General features: G+C 38.1%; 1 protein-coding gene across 2 annotated transcripts in view; it reads right to left on the reverse strand.

Annotated features, from left to right (window-relative positions):
* LOC131154556 (dihydroorotate dehydrogenase (quinone), mitochondrial) overlaps nt 1-25909 on the reverse strand; it is a 70179-nt gene that overhangs the window by 31705 nt on the left and 12565 nt on the right. For both annotated transcript variants that reach the window (XM_058107393.1, XM_058107394.1), the window contains exons 3-7: nt 20025-20348; nt 19555-19810; nt 11194-11274; nt 10988-11095; nt 10877-10906 (exon numbers count right to left, since the gene is read on the reverse strand). In XM_058107393.1, the coding sequence (XP_057963376.1) occupies nt 10877-10906; nt 10988-11095; nt 11194-11274; nt 19555-19810; nt 20025-20348 (799 nt within the window). The remainder of the gene's footprint in view (nt 1-10876; nt 10907-10987; nt 11096-11193; nt 11275-19554; nt 19811-20024; nt 20349-25909) is intronic.

Genomic DNA, 25909 nt, shown 5'->3' on the forward strand with positions numbered 1-25909 from the left:
AGACCTGAGAAAATGTGTTGTCCAAGAGGCGAATATGGTTCCACGAACCGTAGAATAGGCCGCAACACCTCGATGGGACGGAACAAAATTTGCATAAAATTCCCAGACGAGCTCCTCATATACAAGCTCTCCCAAATCAAACAACATATCCCATCCAACCGCCTAGATTTTGGTTAATAAAGTGGGGAAATGAGTCTGAAGGAAAGTCGAAGGAACAATCTTACCGTGCACGATGAAGCGCTTGGAAATGTCATTCTAATACTAGTAGGCGGCTTCAGAGGAAACGAAGCACTGATCAGCTTCGGTGGAGGCTTGCTAGGACGGTTCAGTGGGAGGGCGCTAAGAGGAACCCTCGCCAAGCTCGGGGTGAGAGGCTCTCTTCTTCGAGCGAGGGGCCATCTGAAGGAGAGGAAGAGAGGGTGAGAGAGAGCTAGGGAGAGGGAGGTAGGGCGCGAGAGTGAGCTTAGGAAGAATGGAGGGAGGGCTGGGAAGGGTAGGGTTTAGGGTGTTGAATGAGGTTCAGAGGGACGAAGGAGGGATGAAGGGGCCGAGAGCTAGGGTTTGGGGCTTTAAAAAATCAGACAAAATGCAGGGAAAGTTAAGTAGCCCTAACAAATTTTGTCGACGAATACCCTGTGTTCGTCGACGAAGATCTTTGTACTGTTCGGCAACGAATCCCCTATGTTCGTCAACGAAGTGCTTCATATTATTCAACAACGAATGCCCTGTGTTCGTTGACGAATAGATCTTCATGTCTCAGCAACGAATCTCCCATGTTCGTCGACGAGGTTAGTGAAAACTACTGTGTTTTATCTTTTGGGAGTTTTGAGCCAATGAAAGACAACTTGTTGTTCCTAAGAGAGGTTCTTGGAAGTGCACGTGCCCAAGGCATGCCTAATTTTGCTGAATCTTTCTTCGTTTAGGGGTTTTGTTAAAATATCAGCCAGTTGATTTTCTGTATTTACATATACTAACTCAACATCCCCCTTTTGAACATGATCTCAGATAAAGTGGTGTCGTATCTTAATATGTTTGGTCCTAGAGTGCAGGCACAGGTTTTTCAAGATATTGAATTATCACAATGGATTGGTGTACCTTTTATCAAGATTTTAAAGTCTTCGAGTTGTTGCTTCATATATAAAGCGTATGAACAACAACTACCGGTTGCCATATATTCAGCCTCGGTGGTTGAAAGAGCAACCGAAGTTTGCTTCTTGCAAAACCATGAGATAAGCAAATGTCCTAGAAAGTGACATGTTCCACTAGTACTCTTTCTATCGGTTTTGCACCAGTCGTAGTAAGCATCTGAGTGGCAGGTGAGGTCAAAGGGAGCAATTTTAGGGTAAAAGAGTCCTAAGTCATGTGTCCCTGCTAGGTACCTAAATATTCACTTAACGGCATTAAGATGTGACTCTTTCGGGACATGATTGGAATCTAGCACACAAGCAAACACTGAACATAATATCTGGCCTGCTAGAAGTAAGGTATAATAAACTACCAATCATTCCTCTATATAACTTTTGGTCAACATTCTTCCCTTTTTCATCATTGTCAAGCTTTGTTGTTGTGCTCATAGAGGTTGCTTTGGGTTTTCCCGCTTCAAGTCCAAATTTCTTGAGCATGTCCGTGACATACTTGGCTTGATTAATGAATATTCCATTTTTCAATTGTTTGATCTGCAAACCAAGGAAGAAAGTTAATTCATCCATCATACTCATCTCAAATGTCTCCTGCATAGTTCGAGCAAATTCTTTACGCAAATTTTCGTTTGTGGCCCCGAAAATGATATCATCTACGTAAATTTGAATGACCAACATATCATTTTCCTTATGTTTCAAGAACAAGGTAGTATCGAATTGTCCTCTTGAGAAGCCCTCTTCCAAGAGGAATTTGCTTAAACGTTCATACCATGCTCTAGGTGCCTGCTTAAGTCCATATAGGGCTTTTAAGAGTTTAGAGATATGTTCAGGGTGAGTATGACTCACAAAACCTGGGGGGTTGTCTAACGTATACTTCTTCATTAATGAATCCATTTAGAAATGCACTCTTGACATCTATTTGAAATAGTTTGAAATTTTTGAAACAAGCAAATGCAAGTAACATCCTAATGGCCTCAAGTCTAGCTACAGGGGCATAAGTTTCATCTTAATCAATTCCCTCTTGTTGGTTATACCCTTGTGCAACTAGTCTCGCTTTATTTCTCACAATGTTACCATCTTCATCTTTCTTATTCCTAAATACCCATTTTGTGCCTATTATGGTTCTGTTCTTGGGTTTAGTAAATAATTCTCATACTTTGTTCCTTTCGAATTGATCAAGCTCCTCTTGCATGGCAATGATCCAGTTTTCGTCATTTTCAGACTCCTCCAGGTTTTTAGGCTCTATTTGAGATACAAAGGCTATGTGATTACATCCACTTCTTAAGTGAGACCTAGTACTAACTCCTTGGGATGGATTACCAATGATAAGGTCAGTTGGGTGGTTTCTAACAAATTTCCATGCTTTAGGTTTTTCTTCAGGTCTTATAAAATCTTCCTTAGGTGATGACTCTTGACGATTATTCTTAATTTCTTGGGAATTTTCATTTTGTTTACCGTCTATCTTAAGTTGCTCAAATTCCCTCTCAATTCTCATTGAAGTTATTTGATCATCCTCGTCAACTATTTCTTTGGGTGCATGAGGGTGTCTCATAAAAAATAACATGCATTGATTCTTGAACAACTTGAGTCCTTCTATTAAATACTCTGTAGGCCTTACTGTTCATTGCATACCCTAGAAAGATCCCTTCATCGGATTTTGAATCAAATTTGGCTAAGTGATCTCTATCATTTAGAATGAAGCATTTACATCCAAAAGCCTTGAAAGTGTGAGAAGTTTGGTTTTCTACCCTTCCAAATCTCATATGGAGTTTTCCCTATTTTGGATCTAATAAGGACGCGGTTACTAGCATAGCTGTACTGACGGCTTCGGCCCAAAAATATTTTGGAAGTATAGAAAACCGAACGTCTCACACTTCAGGGTTTTTGGATGCAAATGCTTCATTCTAAATAATAGAGATCACTTAGCCAAATTTGATTCAAAATCCGATGAAGGGATCTTTTTAGGGTATGCAATGAATAGTAAGGCCTACAAAATATTTAATATAAGGACTCAAGTTGCTCGAGAATCAATGCATGTTATTTTTACAAGCAAAGTGTTTATAATTTCTACATATATGCATTGGGTTGTGCGTATGAGATCAATGTTGCAACTCCTGTGCAGTTGGTATGTTTCAAGAGTATCTTGCAAGAGACGAGCAAATCATACATGCATATAGCTCATAGTACATTAGAACATGATTTCGAGATTTACACATGCATGTCGAGTCACTTAACCTGCATAAGATGTCAAAAAGACTTTCAAACATGTTTTTATCAAACCAAGACAACTTAAAATTGGTAAAACTTAAATCCGGACAAGATAGAACCTTTACTTGGATGAAAACTAACTTCTGAACATATTCTCATCAATACAAGTAAAGGGTTCGTCGACGAATACAGGGGATTCGTCGACAAGCACAAGAAGGCATTTCGTCGATGTACACAGGGGACTTGTCGACGAAAAGATATCGAGACCACCTAAAAGTTCAAAATAGGGTCGTCGACGAATACAGGGGATTCGGCGACAAAGACATACTATTGGTTTGTCGATGTACATAAGGGACCCGTCGACGAAAAGAAACCAAGACCGAACTGAATTCAGAACAGAAGGTTCGTTGACGAACACAGGGTCTCGTCGACGAAAGCATGCATGGAAGTCGTTGACGAAGAAGTGACCTCGTCGACGAATTTCGGGCTGCAGAAAGCATAATATGCATATTAACGGCTAGTTTTCAAATTGTCTTATGTCCATTAATGCCGAACGGCTCTCCAGCGCCTTGCTCATCCCCTTGGCCTTTAAAATGAGTCTTGTGCATTTATTTCATGCAAGTTAAGCACTTTGGTTGTTGAGAATATTCATTTGAGCATTCATTCTAGGGTTTCATTTGTGCTCTCAAGTTCTCTTGCTCCTTACTCTTGTTTACACATCATTTGCAAAGACAGAGAAGTGTGAGGTGTAGGTATATCTGCTCAAGAAGGGGCACTTTGTTATTGTATCTCATTGTTTCAAGTTCATTGTGTTGAAGGGTTCTTTGTGAGCCTTTGTAAGGTGACTCTTGGTGAGCACCTCGTTGTAGCTCTTGGTGAGCAGTTGTATTGTAAAGGCTTCTCCGCCAGTGAAGGAGGGTTGCTTAGTGGATTTGGGGAATCCTTGAGTTGGTCTCAAGGCGTGGACGTAGGCTCAATGCCAAACCACTTTAACATCGACGTGTTAAGCTTTTCTTATCCTTCCTCTTTCATATTGCTTGCTTACTGTTATTTGCTTTGAATGTAAATTGTGATATAATACTCTTGCATCTTGCCAAGATAATTTTGTGATTGTAGAAAATTTTCATATTCATGAAAAGTGAAAAGAGCATCTATTCACCCCCCTCTAGACGCGCACCCAGGCCGACAATTGGTATCAAAGCGACATTTCCAAGTGCCACATTGTGCACAGTAAGATTGTTCCTTCGGCTTTCCTTCAGACTCATTTCCCCGCCTTATTAACCAAAATCCACGCGGTCGGATGAGACATGCTGTTTGATTTGGGAGAGCTCATCCGGGAGTTTTATGCAAATTTTGTTCCGTCCCATCAAGGTGTAGCGGCCTATTCTACGGTTCGGGGAACCATCATTCGCCTCTCGGACAACACATTTTCTCAGGTCTTAGGCTACCACCTCTATCCGATACAAGGCCTTCCCAAGGCCTCCTGGCCTACTCGTTTTGACTGGTTTGACTGTCACGAGGCTCTGAAACTGATCATCGATGACCCCCACATTCCTCTCGTAGCCCGTCCCAAATCCAAGGACCTCACCGTTGAATTTCGAGTCCTACATCACATGATCACGTACAACTTCTCCCCAAGGACTGACGGACGCAACTAGGTAACGTTAGGGGATATCTTCTGCATGTACTGTCTGTGGCATGGCAAAGGCATCTACTTGCTGATAGTCATTATTCAACATATGGCGGAGAGTCTGAAACAGCAACAGGGATGTCTGCCGTACGGTCGCCTACTCACCCCATTTTTCGATTATTCCGGCCTCATTCACACCGGGATACCTTGCATAAGACCTGCGCCAGACGACACATATACTGAGGCTACTCTGCGCTGCATGCATTTTGAGAAAGACGAGGATACGAACACTTGGGTAAAGGTTCATGAGCAAGGGGAGGGCACCAGTGGATGAGGTACAGGCTGCCATGGAGGAAGACGAGGAGGCCAAGGAGCCTACTGTTGATCCCATCCTGGAGCGCCTCGATGGCCTACAGCTCGCCATGGCACAATCTGATCAGCGTAATCGTGCCTGTTTTGATTCTAACATATTGTTGGATTTGCATCACTTTTGATGTCTTGATGCAAATTGCCTTACCCCCACCTTTATACTCACAAATAGACAGATGCTGAATATGACTATATCTAAATGCATTACTGATACTTCTACTAAGATGCTTGTGATTGAATAGAAATGCTAAACTGATTGTGCTGAATGATGATACTGACCTGCTTATGTAGAATATTATAAACACTTTGCTTGAATAGTTGAGTTTCGGATGTGCCGTAAGTTGGGCTTTGCTAATGATGGTTTGCCTATTTGATATATATATATATATATATATATATATATATATATATGTGTATATATATATATATATGTGTATATATTTGACCCTAACGCTTGTCTTGGAGTTTTCCTATGTATCTGAACTGGGCCTAAGGAGAAATGTTAGTAAACTTAAAGAACTACTAATGGGTTGTTGTCATCAAAACAAGTTGGAATGAAAACCCTTAGCCACTAAGGCTAACACCCTCATCTAGAAAATTACAAAGAAGAAAACTAAATTATTAATATTTGCCCCAACAAGTTTATAACAAGAAAAATGTAGTCAAGGATGCTTATGCTTCTTCTAGTTTTGCATAATCTGCAAATACAAGTCCGATCATTGACTCTAAGAAGCTCTTCAAACTACAATTTTATATCACCACAAAAAAAAGGAGTCCTTGGGCCACAAAACTCCCCATTTTGCAATGGTAAGGGGAGGTTCGTCATACTGTACACAGCCTCAACCCTCCTTATAGTTTTATATTGCCTCAAGATTGTTAAAATTTCTGCTTTCCACCACCGTTGAAATCAAAAAAGGAGGGAAATCCCAAACTTACTAGATTTCCTTCCAAATTCAAACAAATCGCAAAACATTTATGGAAATCTCATATTTTCAAAAAACAATTTCCTTCTTTTTTGTTTTTTTGAAAATTTGACTCTGGAACAAACTCTCCCTAAAATTCAAATCTTTTAGTTCTGAAATCCTCTAATAATAACTCAAATATAGTGTTGTTTTCATAAAGCATCGATGATATTTTGAGGTTTTAATGACTTAGGTACATAATTTCAAAGCATTTAATTTGAAAAAACTTTCAAATTAGATGGAAACTAAGTGTTTCAAATTGAACAATGTGCGACAAAGCAAATTAAAAAATGTGAACAAAATGCTAAGAAATTTGATAAATTCTTAGCATTTAAAGGTTTAAGGAAAATATGGCTAGATGGAAGGGGATTACCTCTCAAAACGAGGAAGACTAACCCTCATCAAGAGTAGCCCATCAAAACTCCTAGCATACTATATGTCCCTCTTCCTTATTCCTTGCTCGGTAGCCAAAAGATTGAAGAACATCAGAAAAGATCCCAGTGGGGAAACATGGAATAGGAATTTATATGAAATCTAGTCATTTCAAAAAGGTGATTTGGGTTTCAAGGTCCTCTCTATTTTCAACAAAGCCCTCCTTCGTAAATGGCTATGGAGGTACATGAAAGAAAAATTATCTATTTTGGAGAAAAATCATTGCTCCGAAATACTGCCTTAACCACAATGGATGTATGTCTAAAGTTATAGAACCCCGTGATCTTGCAAATGGATATGGAAAGGCTGGAAAAGCTCTTTCACTTTTATCAACTTTGAAATGGGGAATGGGGAAAATATTTATTTGTGGCATGACACATGGTCTCTTTCATCTTAGCACAAGATTCACCAATATTTTCAGCTTGTCCTGTGACCAAGACACACTAACTAGTTTTCTGAAAGTCCTTGGAGATGTGAATTTCTCATATCTATCCGCTTTTTCTTCCTTTGAAAAAATTCACTTCGGGAAAGGTAACTGTATCGGGTTTTGGGAAGATGTTTGAGTGGACTGCTGGGGTGGGATCAGGTGTCTTCCTTTTACTCAGCTATATCGCCTTTATTCCCATCACAATGAAGGGATTTCCCCTTTTCATACTGTTGGAAGGGATGCTTGTCCTTGGGCCTTTCATTTCAGAACGGATTTGAATGGTAGAGAGGTGGAGAGCTGTCTTCTTTAATCTTTACTCATTCTATGGAAGGCTGTCAGTTCCCCGGTAGGAGTGATGGTAAAATTTGGTCTTTGAACTGTTTGGGGGAATATTCTTGTAAATTTTTCCTTCCTCATCTTACTAAGATTGATGTGATCTTTCCTCACTATCAGGGTGTTTGGGAGGCCAAAGTTCCTTCCGAGATAAAGGGTTTTGTTTAGTTGGTGGCCCTTAATAGAGTTAACACCAACATTATGCCACAGAGTAGGAGGCCCTCTAAAGCTGTCGCCGGACACATCATATGTGTAGAAACAGTTCAGAGGATGTGTCTCACTTGTTTATCCTTTGTTCTTTTTCTAGGAATTTGTGGAATTCCCTTATTTTTCTTTTATTTTTTGTATCTTTTTCTCCTGCTTAATTTTCTCTTTTCCATCCACCAAAAAAAAATTCTATGATTAGCATTCACTTACAACTCGCAGGCAATGGTATAATCTGTAACATTCCCTTTGGTGAATGCCCAAGAATGGGATAGAGGTAATTTCACAGAATATTTTGGTAGCCTTTATAAAGTTTCATAACACCTCCCAATGAGCCAAAGAGGATCCTTGACAAGGATGGCAGCTTTTCAGTCAGCTTATTCTATAGGAAACTTATTTGTCCTGCAGTAACCAGAAGCAATTTCCCCTGGAAACCAATTTGGAAATCTCTAGCCCCCACATAGGTCGATTTTGTTTGTGTGTGTGTTTGTGTGTGCGAGGCAACTATTAACAAGCTTCAAAAAGGGGTACCCCTTGCTAAATCTTGATATACATTGTTGGCCCACAACTTAATAGCTTAAGCTTTTAGGTGAAGTGGTAATCTAACATGGTATCAGAGCCGCTTACCAAGAGGTCATGGGCTCTAGTCTTGTTGCCCGCGTTTACTATGTGGTATTTAAAAAAATTATTGTGTTCCCTATCATGGGTGCTATTTAACGTGTGTTTATCTCTCCATGTGCTATTGGGCTGAACGTGCGGGGGAGTGTTAAAACTTGATATACATTATTGGCCCACAACCTAATAGTTTAAGCTTTCAGGTAAAGTGGTAATATAACACCCCTTTAGTGCAAGGAAGAAGCTGAAAATCCATTGAACATATCCTCCTTCACTGCCCCTGGACCAGAAACCTCTGGAATCTGGCCGATGTTCTGGTCAGGTAAAGTGGGAAACTGATAGAAGAGTGAAGATGAAATCTGGGCCTGGGAAGGCATTCAATCAAGCAAGGAAGAAGGAAAGGAACAGAGAGACCTTTTTAAGGTCCAACTAAATTGCTCACTACTATCAAAGGCAGATGGATTACCAAACTCACTTCATGATATATTGGTTTGTAGACATTTAGACAATTCTTGAGTACTACAGGTGATTCTTTTCTTCTTAGATTTGGTTTGTACTCAGGTGGCACCCTCTTGGTGCCTTCTAAAGATTTCTCTCCTTGCCGAAAAAAAAAATGTCTCTTCAAGTTTTGATAATCTGGAGCTCTTTATATTCATTGAACGCCCTAATGTAGTGTAAACAAATATGTCGAAAAGTACACAAAATATATGTCAGATTATTATGTATGTGTTAAAGCTTTAACAACACCCCCCCCCCCCCTCCCCTGCAGATGCAGCTGAACAGCATGTGGAGAGATAAACACGCAGTAGTTAACACCCATTACAGGGAATAAAATAATTTTTTTTAAATACCACACAATAAACACAAGCAAAAAGACTAGAACCCAGGACCACCCGGGAACTAGCTCTAATACCTTGTTAGATTACCACTTAAAAGCTTAAGCTATTAGGTTATGGGCCAACAATGTATGTCAAGGTTTAACAATATGGATTTTATATTAAATTGACCTCTAACATATGGTCAATTTATATTTATTACTATCACTTCTCAACCTCTCTCTTAATGAATATATAAAATATATATTAGATTAGATTCCCATGCATGGGTTCTATAATATATTGACCATTGACATTTGATGAGTTATAATTTACTACTAGATAAACACCCCCCACCCCCCACCTCAAGAAAAGAAACACAGGAAAAGAAACAAGAATTAGTTTGACATGTTTACATAATAAAAATAACATTTAGTTGATTTACGAATTACATTTTATTATATATATATCCTTAATAAGTTAATAGTTTCGCTGTGATTACACTGTATATGCAGTGTACTTCATCATTTTCATGTTTTTCTTGCAATATTTTCATTTGAATCATGCATCATAATGTCTATTAGTAGTTCCCAAAATTTCACAAATGGCGTCCATGTTTTACTACTATTTCCATCTTAAATAAAATCAAATCAATATCAGATCAAAATCAAAATTTCCATTTTGTTAGGATTCAATTTTTTAGTCAAATCAAAATTTAAAGCGTTGCTCCAAACTTACCAAAGATGAATACCCATCTAAGTTTGAACAAGTAGCCAAGAATGCTCAAGAGTTCCAAGACATGCCCTGATATCATTTGTGGTATTAATCTGGTAAAGCCTCGACATTCCCTTACTATCTCTTTTCTTTGTCCCTGGTGCATAGTGTTATTCTTGCTTTCCTGTTACTTAAGCCTCCAAGCCTTGTCCCACATTACCTAGAGAGACTTTGCTTCACCTCATTCTTTATGGGAACACCTTCATGGACCTTTTGGATAAGCAATCACTAACAGTCTCCCACCTGCGCACAAGGCAAGGCACAACCCATTCATTTCGAGGGAGCTCACTCCAGGAATGGGTTAACAAGGCACAATACACATGATCCACAAGGGATTGCAAATTCTAGGTTTTGAGTCTCACAGGTGGGCCATCAGAAGATAAAAATGCCAAAATTGTATTTTCAAATTCATATCCAATTAGGTATATAGAGACAGATTTAGAACACCATTAAATAAAAATATATTTACAATGGACTTTTATTTCTCCCTTCTGAGTTTCTGTCAAGTCATATATGGTCAATACAAAGCAATTTTTTATGTTATTAATAAGAAAAATTCTGCTGAGAATCAGTTAAGAATGATCAACCTTAAAACCAGAACTAGCAAAGCCTCATGAATCAACAGCAAGAGCATAGACATTCTGACATCCTAAGTATTGCTAATGTGCAAGAGACAAAATTATCAACACATGTACACAAAAACATAGACAGTGGCAGCATAAATTTGCAATTGATTACACGTTGATAGAGGATTTCTAGACAAAAAAGGACTAATAACCCTTAAACTATTGGAGCATGGGTGACATAATTTACCTACTGATAAACCAGGCAGCAAGTAGATTTATAGTTAAATGCAGGAAAATTACCACAATATGACCAAAGTTACCAAAAATAATAGCATAAAACAAGCTTAAGATTCTAAATTAAAAACATTAAACATTCAAAGTTAAAGAATAGAAAAGTTTTACCAATCCATCCAAGCGGAGAGCAACAGCAACCTAAGGCCATGGAGAAGGAACCATAAGACTACTGTATGTGAATGCGTATAAATAAATATCTGAAAAAGAGCTTTAGCTTACTGCTGCAATATCTTCAAGGTCTTGTTTGGACAAGTCCGGAGCAATTTTCACAAGCAAAGGAGGCGGACCCTCCTCACCCCATTGCATTTCATCACGAGCAGCTTGAACCTACATGAAAATCAAAACATTAAGGCCTACATTCTAACATTGATCAATGTCATCAATTACACAGAGTAAACTGTAAGTTCATGTCTAGAGATCCAAACCTTCTTAACAAGGTCCTTTAATTGTTTCCTTCCCTGAAGCATACGCAGTCCAGGGGTATTAGGTGAAGAAATATTAATTACCTACAAAGGAGCATACAATTGCATTGTAAGATTAGGAGGAAAAGGGGAGTTTAAAAAAAAAGCATCCAAAGTTGAGACATCTGCAACTGCCAATAATGCAACATTATCCCAAAAATATCATGTTCACAAATTATGACAGTTCACAGTTATAAACTTTGGTCACTATTCATGCAATAAGCAGGTTAAAAATAAATGTTAATTAATTCAAAGTGCAAGTGAAAATAAAACTTGAACAAACTAGAGATAACTTCCTTCTTCTGTCACACGACTTTTCGTTTCCAATATTTTATAAATCTTAATAAATTAATAACATGATTCATAGAGAAAATCCCCACATATATAGTGCAGACCTTCAGAGTTTAGTTAGTATTGAGAATATTATCAGAGTTTATGAGGCAAAATTACTTCTCCAAACCAGAACATCAAGGGATGACCATTAGAACGGAAGGTTTTTAGGAAACTCTATGGATGGACTTTTGTCATCTTTTGGTTTGCTATTAGAATGGCTAGAGCCTGAAATGAAGGTTTTTGCAGTTTTAGCTAACAAGGTCTTCAATCTTGGGACCTTTCCTATTTCTTACCTTGGCCTCCCCCTGGGCACCAAGTTCAAAGACAACGGTGTTTAGGATCCTATCATTGGCAGGTATGAAAGGAACTGGCTGGATGGAAAAGGAATTATCTCTCCAAGGGTGGCAGAGTCACTCTCATCAAAAGCACCTTAGCCAATCTCTCTGTTTATTTTATATCTCTGTTTCACATCCCATATGCAGTTGCAATAGGTTTGAAGGGATTCAAAGAAGATTCTTTTGGTGAACACGGCGAGGAATTCAAATACCATCTTGTTAAATAATGGGGTATTGTCAAACAAACCATGCATTAAGGGCGGGCTCAGCCTTAGATCCCTTACTTTCAACATGGTGCTCTTGGGGAAGTATTCGTGGAGGTTCATGTCTGAGAGAAATTATTATTGAAGGGAAGTGATTGCCACTACATATGGCCATCATCACACGGTAGGGTTTCCAAAGAGGCTTCTAATGGCTATGGAACAAGTGTTGGAAATTCATTAGTAGTATTGAGAATATTATCAGAGTTCATGAGGCAACATTACTTCTCCAAACCAGAACATCAAGCAATGACCATTAGAATGGAAGGTTTTTAGGGAACCCAATGGATGGACTTTTGCCATCTTTTGGTTTGCTATTAGAATGGCTAGAGCCTGAAATGACGGTTTTTGCAGTTTTAGCTAACAAGGTCTTCAATCTTGGGACCTTTCCTATTTCTTACCTTGGCCTCCCCCTGGGCACCAAGTTCAAAGAAAACGGTGTTTAGGATCCTATTATTGGCAGTTATGAAAGGAAACTGGCTGGATGGAAAAGGAATTATCTCTCCAAGGCTGGCAGAATCACTCTCATCAAAAGCACCTCAGCCAATCTCTCTGTTTATTTTATATCTCTGTTTCACATCCCATATGCAGTTGCAATAGGTTTCAAGGGATTCAAAGAAGATTCCTTTGGGTGAACACGGAGAGGAATTCAAATATCATCTTGTTAAATAATGGGGTATTGTCAAACAAACCATGCATAAGGGCAGGCTCAGCCTTAGATCCCTTCTTACTTTCAACAAGGTGCTCTTGGGGAAGTACTTGTGGAGGTTCATGTCTGAGAGAAGTAGGAGAATTTTTTATCTCACATTCATTTCAGCGTGGGAAATAGAGGATGTGTTTTTTTGGCATAATATTTGGTGTGGCAAGTCCAGGATTAGCTCTTTGTTCCCTTCCATTTATAGGCTTGACTGCAATAAAGATGCCCTTATATGCCATCAGCAAGTTCCCCTGATCAGGAATGTTTATGATTAGGAGATTGGTACTCTTTTAAATATTTACAGTAGCTTCTACAATGTTCAGAACCGGACCGCCTCTAATAAGCCTGTTTGGGCCTTGAGCAAGAAGCGTATTTCACAGTCAAGTCCTATTATAATCATCTTAGCTGCAGTGTGTCAGAAATTTTCCTTGGGAGCTCGTTTGGAAAACAGGAGCCCTTCGAAAGTTGCTTGCTTCACTAGGGAGGCTGCACCGAGAAAGATCCTCTCTTTTGATAACCTTCAAAGAAAGAGCTTGATTACCTCAAATAGGTGTTGTCTCTGCCTTGAAGAAGCAGAATCAGTGAACCACATCCTTCTTCACTACCCATGGACTAGGAATCTCTGGAGCTTGACCATTTCCATGGTCAAGTAGATATGGGTCACGGCAGCTTCAGTTGAGGGTGAGATTTCGGCTTGCTCCAACAAAATCAAAAGGAGGGCTCTCTCTTTTATCCCCCTTGCTTGTTTTTGGGCAGTTTAGAAAGAAAAGGACTAGAAGGATCTTCAGGGAACAGTTTCTTCTTTGCAGACTGTCTTGGATAACTGAGTATCTAAATCCCTGGTTGGCATTTCCGTTATTCTTGATTTCCTAGATATACTTCTACGATCGGTGTATTGTTCTCACTGTACTTGTTTGGCATCCCCTTGATGCCCTACTTTTTCTAATGATATTTCTTCTCTGATAAAAATTTTATATATTAAAAAAAAAAAAAAAAAGTGATCTTCAATCTTCCTCACCATCGTTTCCCTATTTTAGTTCAATGATATGTAATCATTCTTTGGATCATTTTATGTTTTTATTTTGTCTAAACAAATCATTATCCTTCTCTCATGATGATGGAGAGCAACGTAGGAATAATTCTTGAGGCTAAAATGTGTGGGCCATTGAGGTGAGCTTGTCTCACAAGCTAAAGTAGGATAGGTTAGGCGAATCTCTCATAAACCATGTCTGGAGTGGCTGAAATGAAGGCATGGTAGTCAAAGGCGCAAGGCACATCGAGACGCAAAGGGTACTTGAAGTCAAGGCACGAAGCAAAGGAGCACACCTCACGAAGGTGAGGTGCACAATTATTTAAATTTTGTACAATGCCTATTTGGTGGATAATTGATATATGAACACACCAATAGTGATACTTGAATTTAAAATGCCAAAATATTCAATACCAAAGCATAAATGCATAGAAATTATGACAACCAAGTACCAAGTTCCAAGTGAAAAAAAGAAAACATAGTTCGACATAAGTAATTACGCATGCAAGAGTTCAAGCTTCAAATTAGAAATGAAATGAAATTGCCAGGCCGAAAGTCCAAAAGCATCAACATAGTTCAATATCAGAAGAAAATAGCACAATAAAAGATTCCAAAGTCTAAAATCTAAAATTCCTCCTCAATCATCAGTCATCACTCATCATCAACAAAGTCTACCAAGATATCATCATCCTCCTCTTCATCATCAAAATTTTCTTCTCCAACATCTTCTTCCTCTTCTGTCTCCTCTACACTGTCCACTTGGATCTCATCCTCATCTACAAGTTCCAACACTATAGTCCGGCCCCTAGCACTACTAGATGAAGCTCTTCCTCTAGAAGATGATGACATATTCGCACTTATTCTTGATCTAGTGTGATACAAGGGGTTATTTACTCCAAAAGCTCTAGCAACAGAAACCCAAGTCAAAAGATCATCTTCAAACACAAGTTCATCATCTTCATTGGAATCACTATCCATCCTACCAATCGACCACTCATTACTATCATCGATGTCCTTTAGAAGGATGGGATCAATGGTGTCACACTTGTTGTATCAATGCCTCAAAGTTTGATTATATTTCACAAATACCAAATCGTTCAAGTGTTGCTAGGCTAGCCTATTTCTACTTTTTCTACGAAGCTGCATGAATTTTAAAGTAATATAGTAAATAATGATTTTAAAAAGTAGTAGACTGGTAGTTCATGTTCTTTAATCCATGATATCCTAATGACACGTTGGAATATGATCCAATTTCTTTCACAACCCGTAGCACTACACATGAGGCTAAGGATTTTCACAGCAAACTTTTTCAACTTTGGAGCCAATGATCCAAATGATACCCACTATTGCGTTGTTATAAAATAAATTTTAAATGAATACCTACTAGCTAAATAGCAAAAATAATTTTAGATAGAAAGAGGTAGTAAAAATGTCACTTTACCCAGTGCTTTTATCTTCTTTTGTCTCACTACCAAATCAATTCCAAAGAGCACACTAGCGCTAGTGTAATTTTTTAACACATGTAAAACTTTATCTTGCAATTCATGGGTTGGCACCAACCTTGTAATGCATTTGCACAAACCCGCCATGATTTCTTCATCTTGTGAAATGTGGGGGTTTGAATAGAAATATTCCGAGTTCAAGTAGTGTGCAGCTGCATGCAAAGGTTGATGGAGTTTGTATTACCACCTCATATCAATAATTTCAAATGCATCCTTGAATTTATCCGCTCTCTCACTGAAAGCCTTAGCTATGGCTTCCTTAGCCATATCCATTGCCTCATAAATATATCCCATTGCAGGTATCTTTTTCCCATCAACCAAATAGGGTACATGGACAAGTGGGCCTGACAATTTAAGAGCATAGACAATGGTACTCCAAAAGATAGGCATCAAAACAATACTAGTTGATCTTTTGTCAGCTGCCTCCTTTGCCCATTTAGTAGTATTCTAATCTTCAAAAGTAAACATCTTCCTCAAGTTGTTCTATTGAAGGTGGATCGAACGAAGAGTGATGAAGGAAGTTGCAAATATTGTAACTGCATGTCTTAGTAATTCCTTTCCTCTGGTGAACTATCTCATCAAGTTCACCACACCAACATGATTATAAATATAACCATTCAAAAAATATTTCCCTTTTCAAAGTTGTATGAATTGTAGGCATCTTCCCAATATCCTCCAATATTAATTGAGGCAATGGGCAGCACATGGTGTCCAATATAAATGTGGCCTCATTGCTTCCAACAATCTCCCTATTCAAAAATCAAGGAGTGAATCCATTAAAATTTTAAAATAAACAATATATACACTATAGAATGTAGTTCTAGAAATAAGTTTTTACCTACTGCAACATAGTTTGAAGCATTATCAATTACTACTTGAATCACAATTGATTCTCCAATTTCCTCCACCATCTCATCAAGTAATTTGTACATTCTATCCGCATTCTTGACAATATTAGAAGCATCAATAGACTTGATGAGCACTGATCCCCTTTGAGAGTTCATTAAGAAGTTAATTATGTCCTTATTAGCAATTGAATCTCTCCAACCATCAGACATAATCGAGCATCCATATTTTGCTCATTCCTCGTTATGGACCTTCATCAACTCTTTCGTTCGACTAACTTTCTTCTTTAGGAAAGGAACTCTCACTTCATGATAAGTAAGCAAAAGATGATTTTCTAGTTTGAAGCAGCTTCATGACTCATGAAGACTAGCAATGACAACTCACTAGTTTGAAGCCTCTCGCTTGTTTGAAGGCTCTAGCAAAGGCTCTCTCGCTAGCGGAAGGCTCAAAGACTCGAAGACGCGGGGCTTTTGTCAATTGGGTTCTCACCAGATTGCTCCACAAGTGTTATTAGTACTTCAAATGAGATAATATATGTTGGAAGAGGGAGGCAGTGAAAACTAAGGAATCAAGGTTACGGGATTTTGTGGGTTTGGTTCAACTGGGAAAGAACTCAAAGGCAGGTTTTGAAGCCCTTGTCTATAAATATGAATACGAATCTGTTAAGTGTGTAAAAACTTCACCTAACAAAATATCTCTATTTTTTTTCTTTTTATATAACAAAGAAATTTGAAGCGCAGCTTAGGTGCAACAGTAAAGTTGTCGCCGTGTGACCTAAAGATCAAGGGTTCAAGGCGTGCAATCAGTCTCTTGCAAAAATGCAAGGTAAGGCTGCGTACTGTAAACCCATCGTGGTCCACCCCTTCCCTAGACCCTACATGAGCAGGAGCTTTGTACACCAAGCTGCCTTTAAATAAACAAAGAAATTTATCAAGGGAAGAAAGAAATAAAAATATAAAGCAAAGGATAAGGCATAATCCTAGTTAACAAGAAACTTAAAAAACAAAAAAAGGGAAAACTTAAAAACATCACGAGGTGAATAAAGCGAACCTCTTCAATCCATATGCAAATCATTCCTAGAAACTCCTTTCAAAAGGCCATTGAACTGCAACAATGCGGTGCAAGAAAGAGCACTCTCCTCCAAACCAAAGCAACAATAGTAATAAACCCTTAAAAAGTATAGCATTATGCTCCAACCAAATACACTAAATAAAAATATCACACTAGAAAGAGCATTTGTTTCCTTCTTTCGACCCCTAAACCAAAGAAGCAAATTATTCAAAAAAGAAGAGCAAACCCAATGCTCCCCACTAACACCAACTAGCTTATTCTAAATGCTCGAGGAAAAGGGGCAATGTAAGTACAAATGAGTTCAAGTATCCCCACTCTGGTAAAAGAACATAGTAGAAAGATATAAAGCAAAGGTTAAGGCATCCCCCTAGGCAACAAGAAAACATAAAAAACAAAAAACATAAAAAAGGTAAAACTTAAAAATATCACAAGGTTAATAAACCAAACCTCTTCAATCCATATGCAAATCGGTCCTATAAACTCCTTTCAAAAGGCTATTCATATAGGAGGGGAAAAAAAAGGTACAAACGAGAACAAGTATCCCCACTCTAGTAAAAAAGTGTAGCAGTAAGATTAAGATATAAAGCAAAGGATAAGGCATCCTCCTAGGCAACAAGAAAACTTTAAAAACAAAAAACAAGAAAAAAGGGATAACTTGAAAATATCACAAGGTTAATAAAGCAAACCTCTTCAACAAAAATAGAGCGATGCAAGATAGAGCACTATACTCCAAACCAAAGCAACAATAATAATAAACCATTGAAGATAAAAAGCATAGTAGTCACTTTACTCATGTTGTAGTAGTAGTTGTAGGCCTACCTCATGCTTTTACTTTTTTTGATAAATAAATATATATAATCTCAAAATATCCTCTCCTATCTTTTTTAATCAAATAGGCATGCCTGAAAAGACCACCTAAGCCAAAAGCCCAAAAGGAATCTAGAGAAACCACTCTATCCCATAAGAAGTAAGATGCTTGATCTTTGAATATCCATATGGTCCAAAGAATGGCATACAGAGCACAACTACAGAACACTTTCGCTTTCTTAGTTTTCCCAAACCCTCAAAACTTCAATAACTTAAAACCATCCATTGCTTGAACTTGAAGAGTCAGCCACACTATGCTAGCAAAGGATAACAACTTTACTAGATCTCCTCCCTTATAACTCATTTGTATTAATTCTTGAGTCTTGAGAACAAAAGTCTTTATGTCAAGAGGGAATTTTAGCCTTACTATTAAATTATCCCGAGAAAAAGGAGAAGGTTATGAGGATTCCAATGAATGCATTAGAAAAGATTAAGAAGTGAGTGTATCAGAATTATCTGCAAGCCAAACTTTAGTACCCCTCTTCATATGTGGAACAAAAGAACCCAAATTTATATATAAATGCTCATCAATCTCCCTTCCATTTTGCTTCTGAAAGAAATCAAAATCTCATCAAAGAGAGCTGCCCTCCAAATAATAGAAAGAAGCAATAGGATCATTATGCATGGAGAAATTTAAAAAGACGGGGAGAACCAAAACTCAAAGGATTTTCACCAACTCCTGCCAAAAGTAGGCAACATAACCATGATCAACCTTATAGCAAGTGAGGGCAAAAAGAAACAAGTCATATACCTTGGAGACGAACTTCTAGGGAGTCTCATGAGTAGCACAATCACTTCCTTTGACATCCCACCATTGCAACAGAGACCATGCTAACTGTTAATAACATTGTGCCAAAGGGAGCTTGTTTCTAAAGGAATCCTCTACAACAATTTTCCCACTTCAGAAATACTTTTAACACCAATCCAGTCCCAATCCCCTAAACTTAGATCTCTTAACAACATCCCAACTGAAAAGATTATTAAAGCAATATATTTGGAAAAAAATACCCTTCATTGTTTATTAAAAAATAAATTACATGGGCCTATAATTAAGCACTATATTATATCTGATAACAATATCCTCAGTTTTCAAGTTTGTTTATACAAAAAAACCCTTTCCTTAGTTCTGCAGGAAGTGTCACAGAAAAACAGACTTGACATGATTTTACTGAATCTTTATCCTGTAAATGCGCTGACGTACTTAGGTTGGCAACCCCATGGCGCCCTTTAGCCTTTTTTTTCCTTTTTTGCTTTTTTACTGGTCAAAAGCAATCAATTAAAGGATTTCAATAAAAAGGTGTGATCATGATTCATGACACAAGTATATAAAGAGGTGCAAGTGGAGAAACTATGATAAACATGAAACAGAAGAAGAGGCATGTACCAAGTAATCAGCGTACTGGGATAAGGTATGGACCCCTTGCACATAGTCTCCAGCAGCATCCTCACTTGACTTATTTTTTCCAAGGTTAACCCCAAGAATGCCAGGACCAGCTTTCCCACCATGTTTAGAATCATCATTGGATGACGATGAAGTTACCAAAGTATCATCTAATTTCCTTTTACCATGCTGTGCACCCAAGCGCTTTGCAACAGCAACAATTCCCTCACTATTAAAGCCACATCGGTTGATAATGGCACTGTCCACAAATTCACAGAGTTTAAAAGCTTATAAATCAGATACAAAAATTTCCATAAATTCAAGAAGAAAATTCACAAGCTCAAGCACTTCACTAACTTCCCATGTGCATAGGAAGTTATCTCTACAAAACAAAAATGTATTAGCACACAACCAACTGAAAAAGAAAAATAGTAATTCATATAAAGGAACTAAGATACGACATACATTCTTACCGTTCGTTCCGTAATCTGAAGATACGAGGCTTTGGATTACCCCCCTGAGGTACCGGGGTTACAGAGCCAACTTCTACAAAGCCAAAACCTAAACCTAGTAAACCTTCAACAGCCTCAGCATTTTTATCAAAACCAGCAGCAAGACCAATTGGATTGGAAAACTTCCTTCCCCAAACTTCCAATCCTAATATTGATGGATCAGGCCTCTTTTCCCTTGGTACCCAACTGCGAGCTGCAGCAGAGACAGCTAGTCTGTGAGCAACCTCTGCATCAAGAAGAGCAAACAAGGGATTCACAACTTTCGTTGCTGAGAATAGCCAGCCACTGCACAAAATTTCATGCTCTGTAAGTTAATCATTATGGAGCAGCAATGAAATAAATCAGGAGTCTAAAATTCAGTCCAAAAATTAAAAAATAAAATAAAAACTGTCCCCATATAGCCTGATCTGATCAATTAACAGAAAGGAGGCAGTCCAAATAATATAATAGATGGTCAATGTTCAAATAATGAAAACAAGCAAATGCCAGAGAACAAGATGCATAAATATTAAATAATGCATGTAATATAAACATACACCAAGTACACGTGAGACCCTTAAGATAAATAACTCCTATGGCAGCGCTCTCTCCCAGTGTGGTGGCAGCAGACCAGGCCACTACTGCAGCAGATAGCTGAGAGAGAGAGAGCGAGAGAGAGTTTGGAAAGAAAGGAAGGATGTAGTCCCCAGCAGCTGTGGCACCATTGCCAAGGACAGAGGTGGTTAGCCACAGGCAACAATCCCCTGGGAGTTGGTTGCAAGCCACCATGCACAAGACTGCAACTTATGGTTCCAAAAAACTAAGTTTGGAAAGATGGAGGCTAGTGTGCAGCAGTTTTTGCATGCACCAGTATAGTTGACCTGATTGACCAAGCCCCAGGTTGACCAGTTCCCTCCTTTATTGCTGTTGCTGTTGTTGTTGTTGTTGTTGTTATGTTTTCTATTCATTTATTCACTTAAAAATAACAGCCTTAGTCTTGTTATAATTATTGTTTTGTTGTTTTCTTGGATCAATGCTAAGATCACTGCTTTGTGACCAGCTCATCATGGATTCAAGTCCAAGAAAACAGCCTCTCTACATAAAAGCAGGGGTAAGGCTGCATACACTATGACAACCGTCCCCTACCCCCAAAGTGAGGAGCCCTGTGGCCTGGGGCATCCTTTTTTAATTAAAAACAAACCAAAAACACCAAAAAATTATAAAATTCCCTTAAATTTTGAAGAAATTTCCAAAAATAATGTGTCTTATTTCCATAGGTTTTTAGTAGTAATTATTACTATTATTGTTTTGTATTATTTTTATTGCTTTATCATTATTCTTGTAACTTTCTAGTTTAAAATGCCACTATCATTTGTTATTATTATTACTACTACTATTTTTTAATGTGGGTTAATCCTCTTGTTTCTAGGTTATTATTGCTATTTATTTTTTCAGTTTTTTCCCAAAATTATCCCCAAAAAAGCAAGAAAATTTATACAAAATCATAAAAATCCCAAAAGAATCAGGAAAACCCAGAAAAATCCCAAAAAAAAAAAACAATAATAAATCAACAACTAAGTGTTGGAGAAGGCATTGAACTTTAAGAAGAAAAGCAATATTGAGCCTTATTTTAGCCTTGTTTGAATTAACTCTCGTTTCTTGCATTTAATTTGTGTTTTATTTTGACCTTCCTTACTGCTTAGTGTACATGTCTTTCTTAGATTAAGTACTCGTTTAAGTTGTGGTCCCTTGGTTTTTCTGTGTTTGGTCATGCTTGTCTCTCATATCTCAATCTTGCCTTAAGAAGGATGGTTGGAAGAATCCTACCAGATGGTGCTTTCTCTCGTCTCCCTAGGCACAGTGGAGATATTCTCCTTTAAGACCGGATGGTCAACAGAAATGAGTACTCTCATCAATGAGAACGGCATTGGCTATGGAGGGCCAACATGAAATTCCTCTTGTTTGTCAAACTTGATTTTCAACAAAAATTCCCAAGACAAAATTTTTCAAAGCTTTATTTATTTAGTTCTCCAAAGAAGAAAGCCCTGTATCTTAATTCAAGAATTACATCTCCTTCAAACATGTTTCATTCAAATTGGTGTGCAAACCCAATGCTTTCATTCAAAACTTTATCTCTTTCAAACATGTCTCCATTCAAATCACTATTCAAACCCTATCTCTTTCAAAACTATCATTTTCAAACAAACAATGTCTATCATCTTATATTCGAGTTTACAAAATTACTGTTTACCATGGCCACCTTTCTTATAAAGAATAGTACTAGGGTCCTAAATTCTATGAGCCTTTATCTTCTGTACTCTTTGAAGGTGACAATCTCATTGAATGATCAAAGGGGATTTGTTTGTATTAAATTCATTCTTCTTGTTCAAGCATACACACAATATACAAAGGTAGTCATTCTTAGAATAGGTGACAATAGGGGTTCCGGTTGACAACTTACTCTTACCAAGGTTAGTTGACCACGTTCACCATGCACCAAACCCATCCTCCATAGTGTAGACTTTTTAGGGTTTTTCTTTGTTTTCCCTTTAAAAAAATAAGGTAATGACTCTACTTTCTTGTTTTTGCATCATTTTTAGTTAGTCTTGTCTTTTTCCTTGGGTTTTCTTGTTTGGGAGTGCCATGCCAAACCCCTCATCAGCACCCCTAAACAAAATTCAATGTTGACAACTTGGTGACTCTACTGGGGATATTTGAGAGTCAAACCACTCTTTTTGTGTGTTGCCTTCTTGTGTTAGTTTGTTTTCTCTAGCTTTGTTTGTTGAATCCTTCAGTTGCCTATGTGCTCCCTTATTCTCCTACGTTGCCTCTTTATTTCATTGTGTGTTCGTACTGTCTAATAGCATTTTTGTGTTATGTTTCAGAATTGTTTGTTTTCTCCTTTACATTTTCATAACTCCTGCATGCACTAGACACGAACACATATTACAAGAGTTCTATATCCAAATTCCAAACTCATACATATTAGGATTAGGAGAGAGATGAAGAAGACAGACCTCTATGAGATGTTATCCGCCACATAGGTCTTCTCGAAAACCTCTCACTCAGATAGAACCCTTTCTCCTTCAAGCCTCGATGAGGATCCATGGTCGTGCTAGCCAATGTTGGCAATAGTGAGGATAGCCTAGGAGCCTTTAAAACTTCAAGATAGAGTTAGAACTCTGCACTAATAGCCTTGTATCCAAGTCACTTTATATTAAAGCCTCCATCAGCAATCTTAAGTCATGCATAACCCTCTTTTACAAGGGCACCAAAAGCCACATTTTACTGCTAATTTTGAGGTTGTTACGCTTTATGGTAACATCATGACACTCAAAATTGAAGAAACATTGTAATAGTGAAATCCTTGTGACTTCCTGACTCTTTGATTTCATGAAGCAACTTTTTTGCAGGTTATAGTTGTTGGATGTGCATATCTATATTAATTTTTCTTTTGCTCTTCATATATTCTTCAATCCCATTTTAGACAAGATTCTGCACCTAACAAAGAATCAGCCCATTGCCCATGACCCATCATTACCGACCCAAGGGATGAGAAATGGATACTCAAAAGACACAACAAAGTGAGAGATTTTCAAACAAAAGGAATGAGGCATTGGAGAAGACAGTGACAGATTTGGTGGCACTAATAAAGAGCAAAGCTACAAGAGAAGATACATCCCTCCACCACCACCTGAGGAGGCTTCACATGGTAGCTCATCATTGATACCACCAACATCACAAGCACCAATCTATGTAATTGTGCATGATATGATAGTTCCAAAGGTACAAAAAAGGGCAAGGGAGGAAGAATAATAGGGAGCACATAGCATTTAAAGAAGATCAATTGAGATCAACACAGGGCATGGAGGACTTTGGAATAGAATATTTTGAGGAACTTTGTCCCTTTATGGACTCAGTCATACAAACTAATTTAAAGTGCAACACTTTGATAGTTTGTTAAACACAATCGAACTAATTGTCCAAGAGTTCGTATGCTGGGAAGATTTCGCATGCTCAAACAATAAGAAATTGTTGATCCATGTGTTTTAGGAGAGAGCCTCTCTAAAGTGGCTTTGCATTAGTATGGATCCCTGGATAGGCGCAAGGTGGAGAGGTGGAGAGATTTGGCATATGCACTCTCGTAGTAGTATAGGTTTAATGCCAACATGGCTTCCAATAGATCGAATTAGTAGAAGATAGAGAAGGAAGGACAGAAACTTTCAAGGAGTATGCCCAGCATTGGGGAGAGGTCATGACACAAGGACAAGCTCTGCTCTAATAAGGTGATGATGCACATTTTTATTAGGACCATGCAAGGAATATGCTATGACAAGCTGTTGGGGCATAGTATGACCAACGTTCACAGTCAAAAATGTGGTGGTTATCGCAGAATAAATTAAGCATGGTATGAGGTTAGACAAGATTGTCAAGTACATGACATCATAGCAACAATCACCTGCAAACAAAAGGGCTTCCTTTGTCAAGAAGGAGAAGGAAGGAGAAGCCAACATGGTGATCCATAGGGCAGGGAAAGAAAGACAACAACTGATTTAGCAAGCCTATACCCAACCAATCTACCAACATTATCCTTATCCAACTCAACCACACGCCCCATTTTTTGTACAAATGCATCCTTCAGCTATTTACCCCATGGAGAACCAGATTGCTCCCACGAACCAACCCAACATGCACCCAATATAACCTGCTAAACCCACACCTACTGCATCCAATCTTAATCCCATGAACTCAACCCAAGAAAATCAAGCTCCCAAACCAACGCAAGAGTTTAGCATCTTTACCTATACCATTATCAGATTATACTGATATTAGCCGCCCAATGCAAAACTGCACTTGTACCTATAAAAACACACCCTGCATCGAAGTGGCATAACCCTACCATGTGAATTCCACATCAATACCCTAAGAGATTCTGCGGAAAGATGTATTGCCCTCAAACATCAAATGCAGAATTTGATTGATGCTAATAATAAGAAAAAGGAAAATCCAAATGAAAAGACCAACCCATTGTCGAATCATGGTGGTCTTGAACAATTTGGAGAATTGAAAATTGTACACAAAAATGGATTTCAACTGCTGACTCTTAACTGGAGAGAGCCTAATATGATTACCTTCTGCTTTGCCACATCCATTCACTGTGACAATCAACTATGAACCATCATTCTCTCATGGCTTAACATGTGGCCACTAGTGAATTTTGTTTTAACAAGCAGAAACTAGAGAGTTTTTGTTTTTATAAGTGGCATTTTTTATTTTTAAATTGAATAAGCCCAATTGTTTTACTTTTCATGCATATATGAATTGAGTTGTGTCCCTATTGCTTCTTACATGTTTTCTTCTATCCTATGTTTGCAAGTGTGCCCCTATATTTGCTCCTCTCTCCTACATATGCCCTCTACTTGGTCCACTTTTTGCATCTGTGTAACAACATCCCATGCTCAAGAAAATGACATTGACTGCAATAATAGAACCCTGTTCCATCCCATTGAGGATGAGGAGAAGTTGGGAGTTTCAGTAAAGTTGTTGATATTGCTAGGACAAAATAGTGACGCACCAAAGGTACCCTTAGATGCTGACTTAGATAAGCTCAGAAGTTGGTGGTATCTTCAAAGTGCATCAACCAAAAAATAATAAATGCAATAAAGAATTTCATGCAAATCCAAATTTGATTGTAACAAATAGTTGAATCATTATGCTTTAAAATGAGAATCTATGATGGATGGCCAAGTTTGGCAATCAAAATCTCCTCGTTTACTTTGATAAAAGGCCAATATCCTTTGATGCCTAATCGAGCCTCCATGATTATTACTATTTCCTATCAATCCCTAGTTTATGTTCTTATTCTT

Source organism: Malania oleifera, chromosome 4, assembly GCF_029873635.1.
Source record: "Malania oleifera isolate guangnan ecotype guangnan chromosome 4, ASM2987363v1, whole genome shotgun sequence".
Taxonomy (NCBI): Eukaryota; Viridiplantae; Streptophyta; class Magnoliopsida; order Santalales; family Ximeniaceae; genus Malania; species Malania oleifera.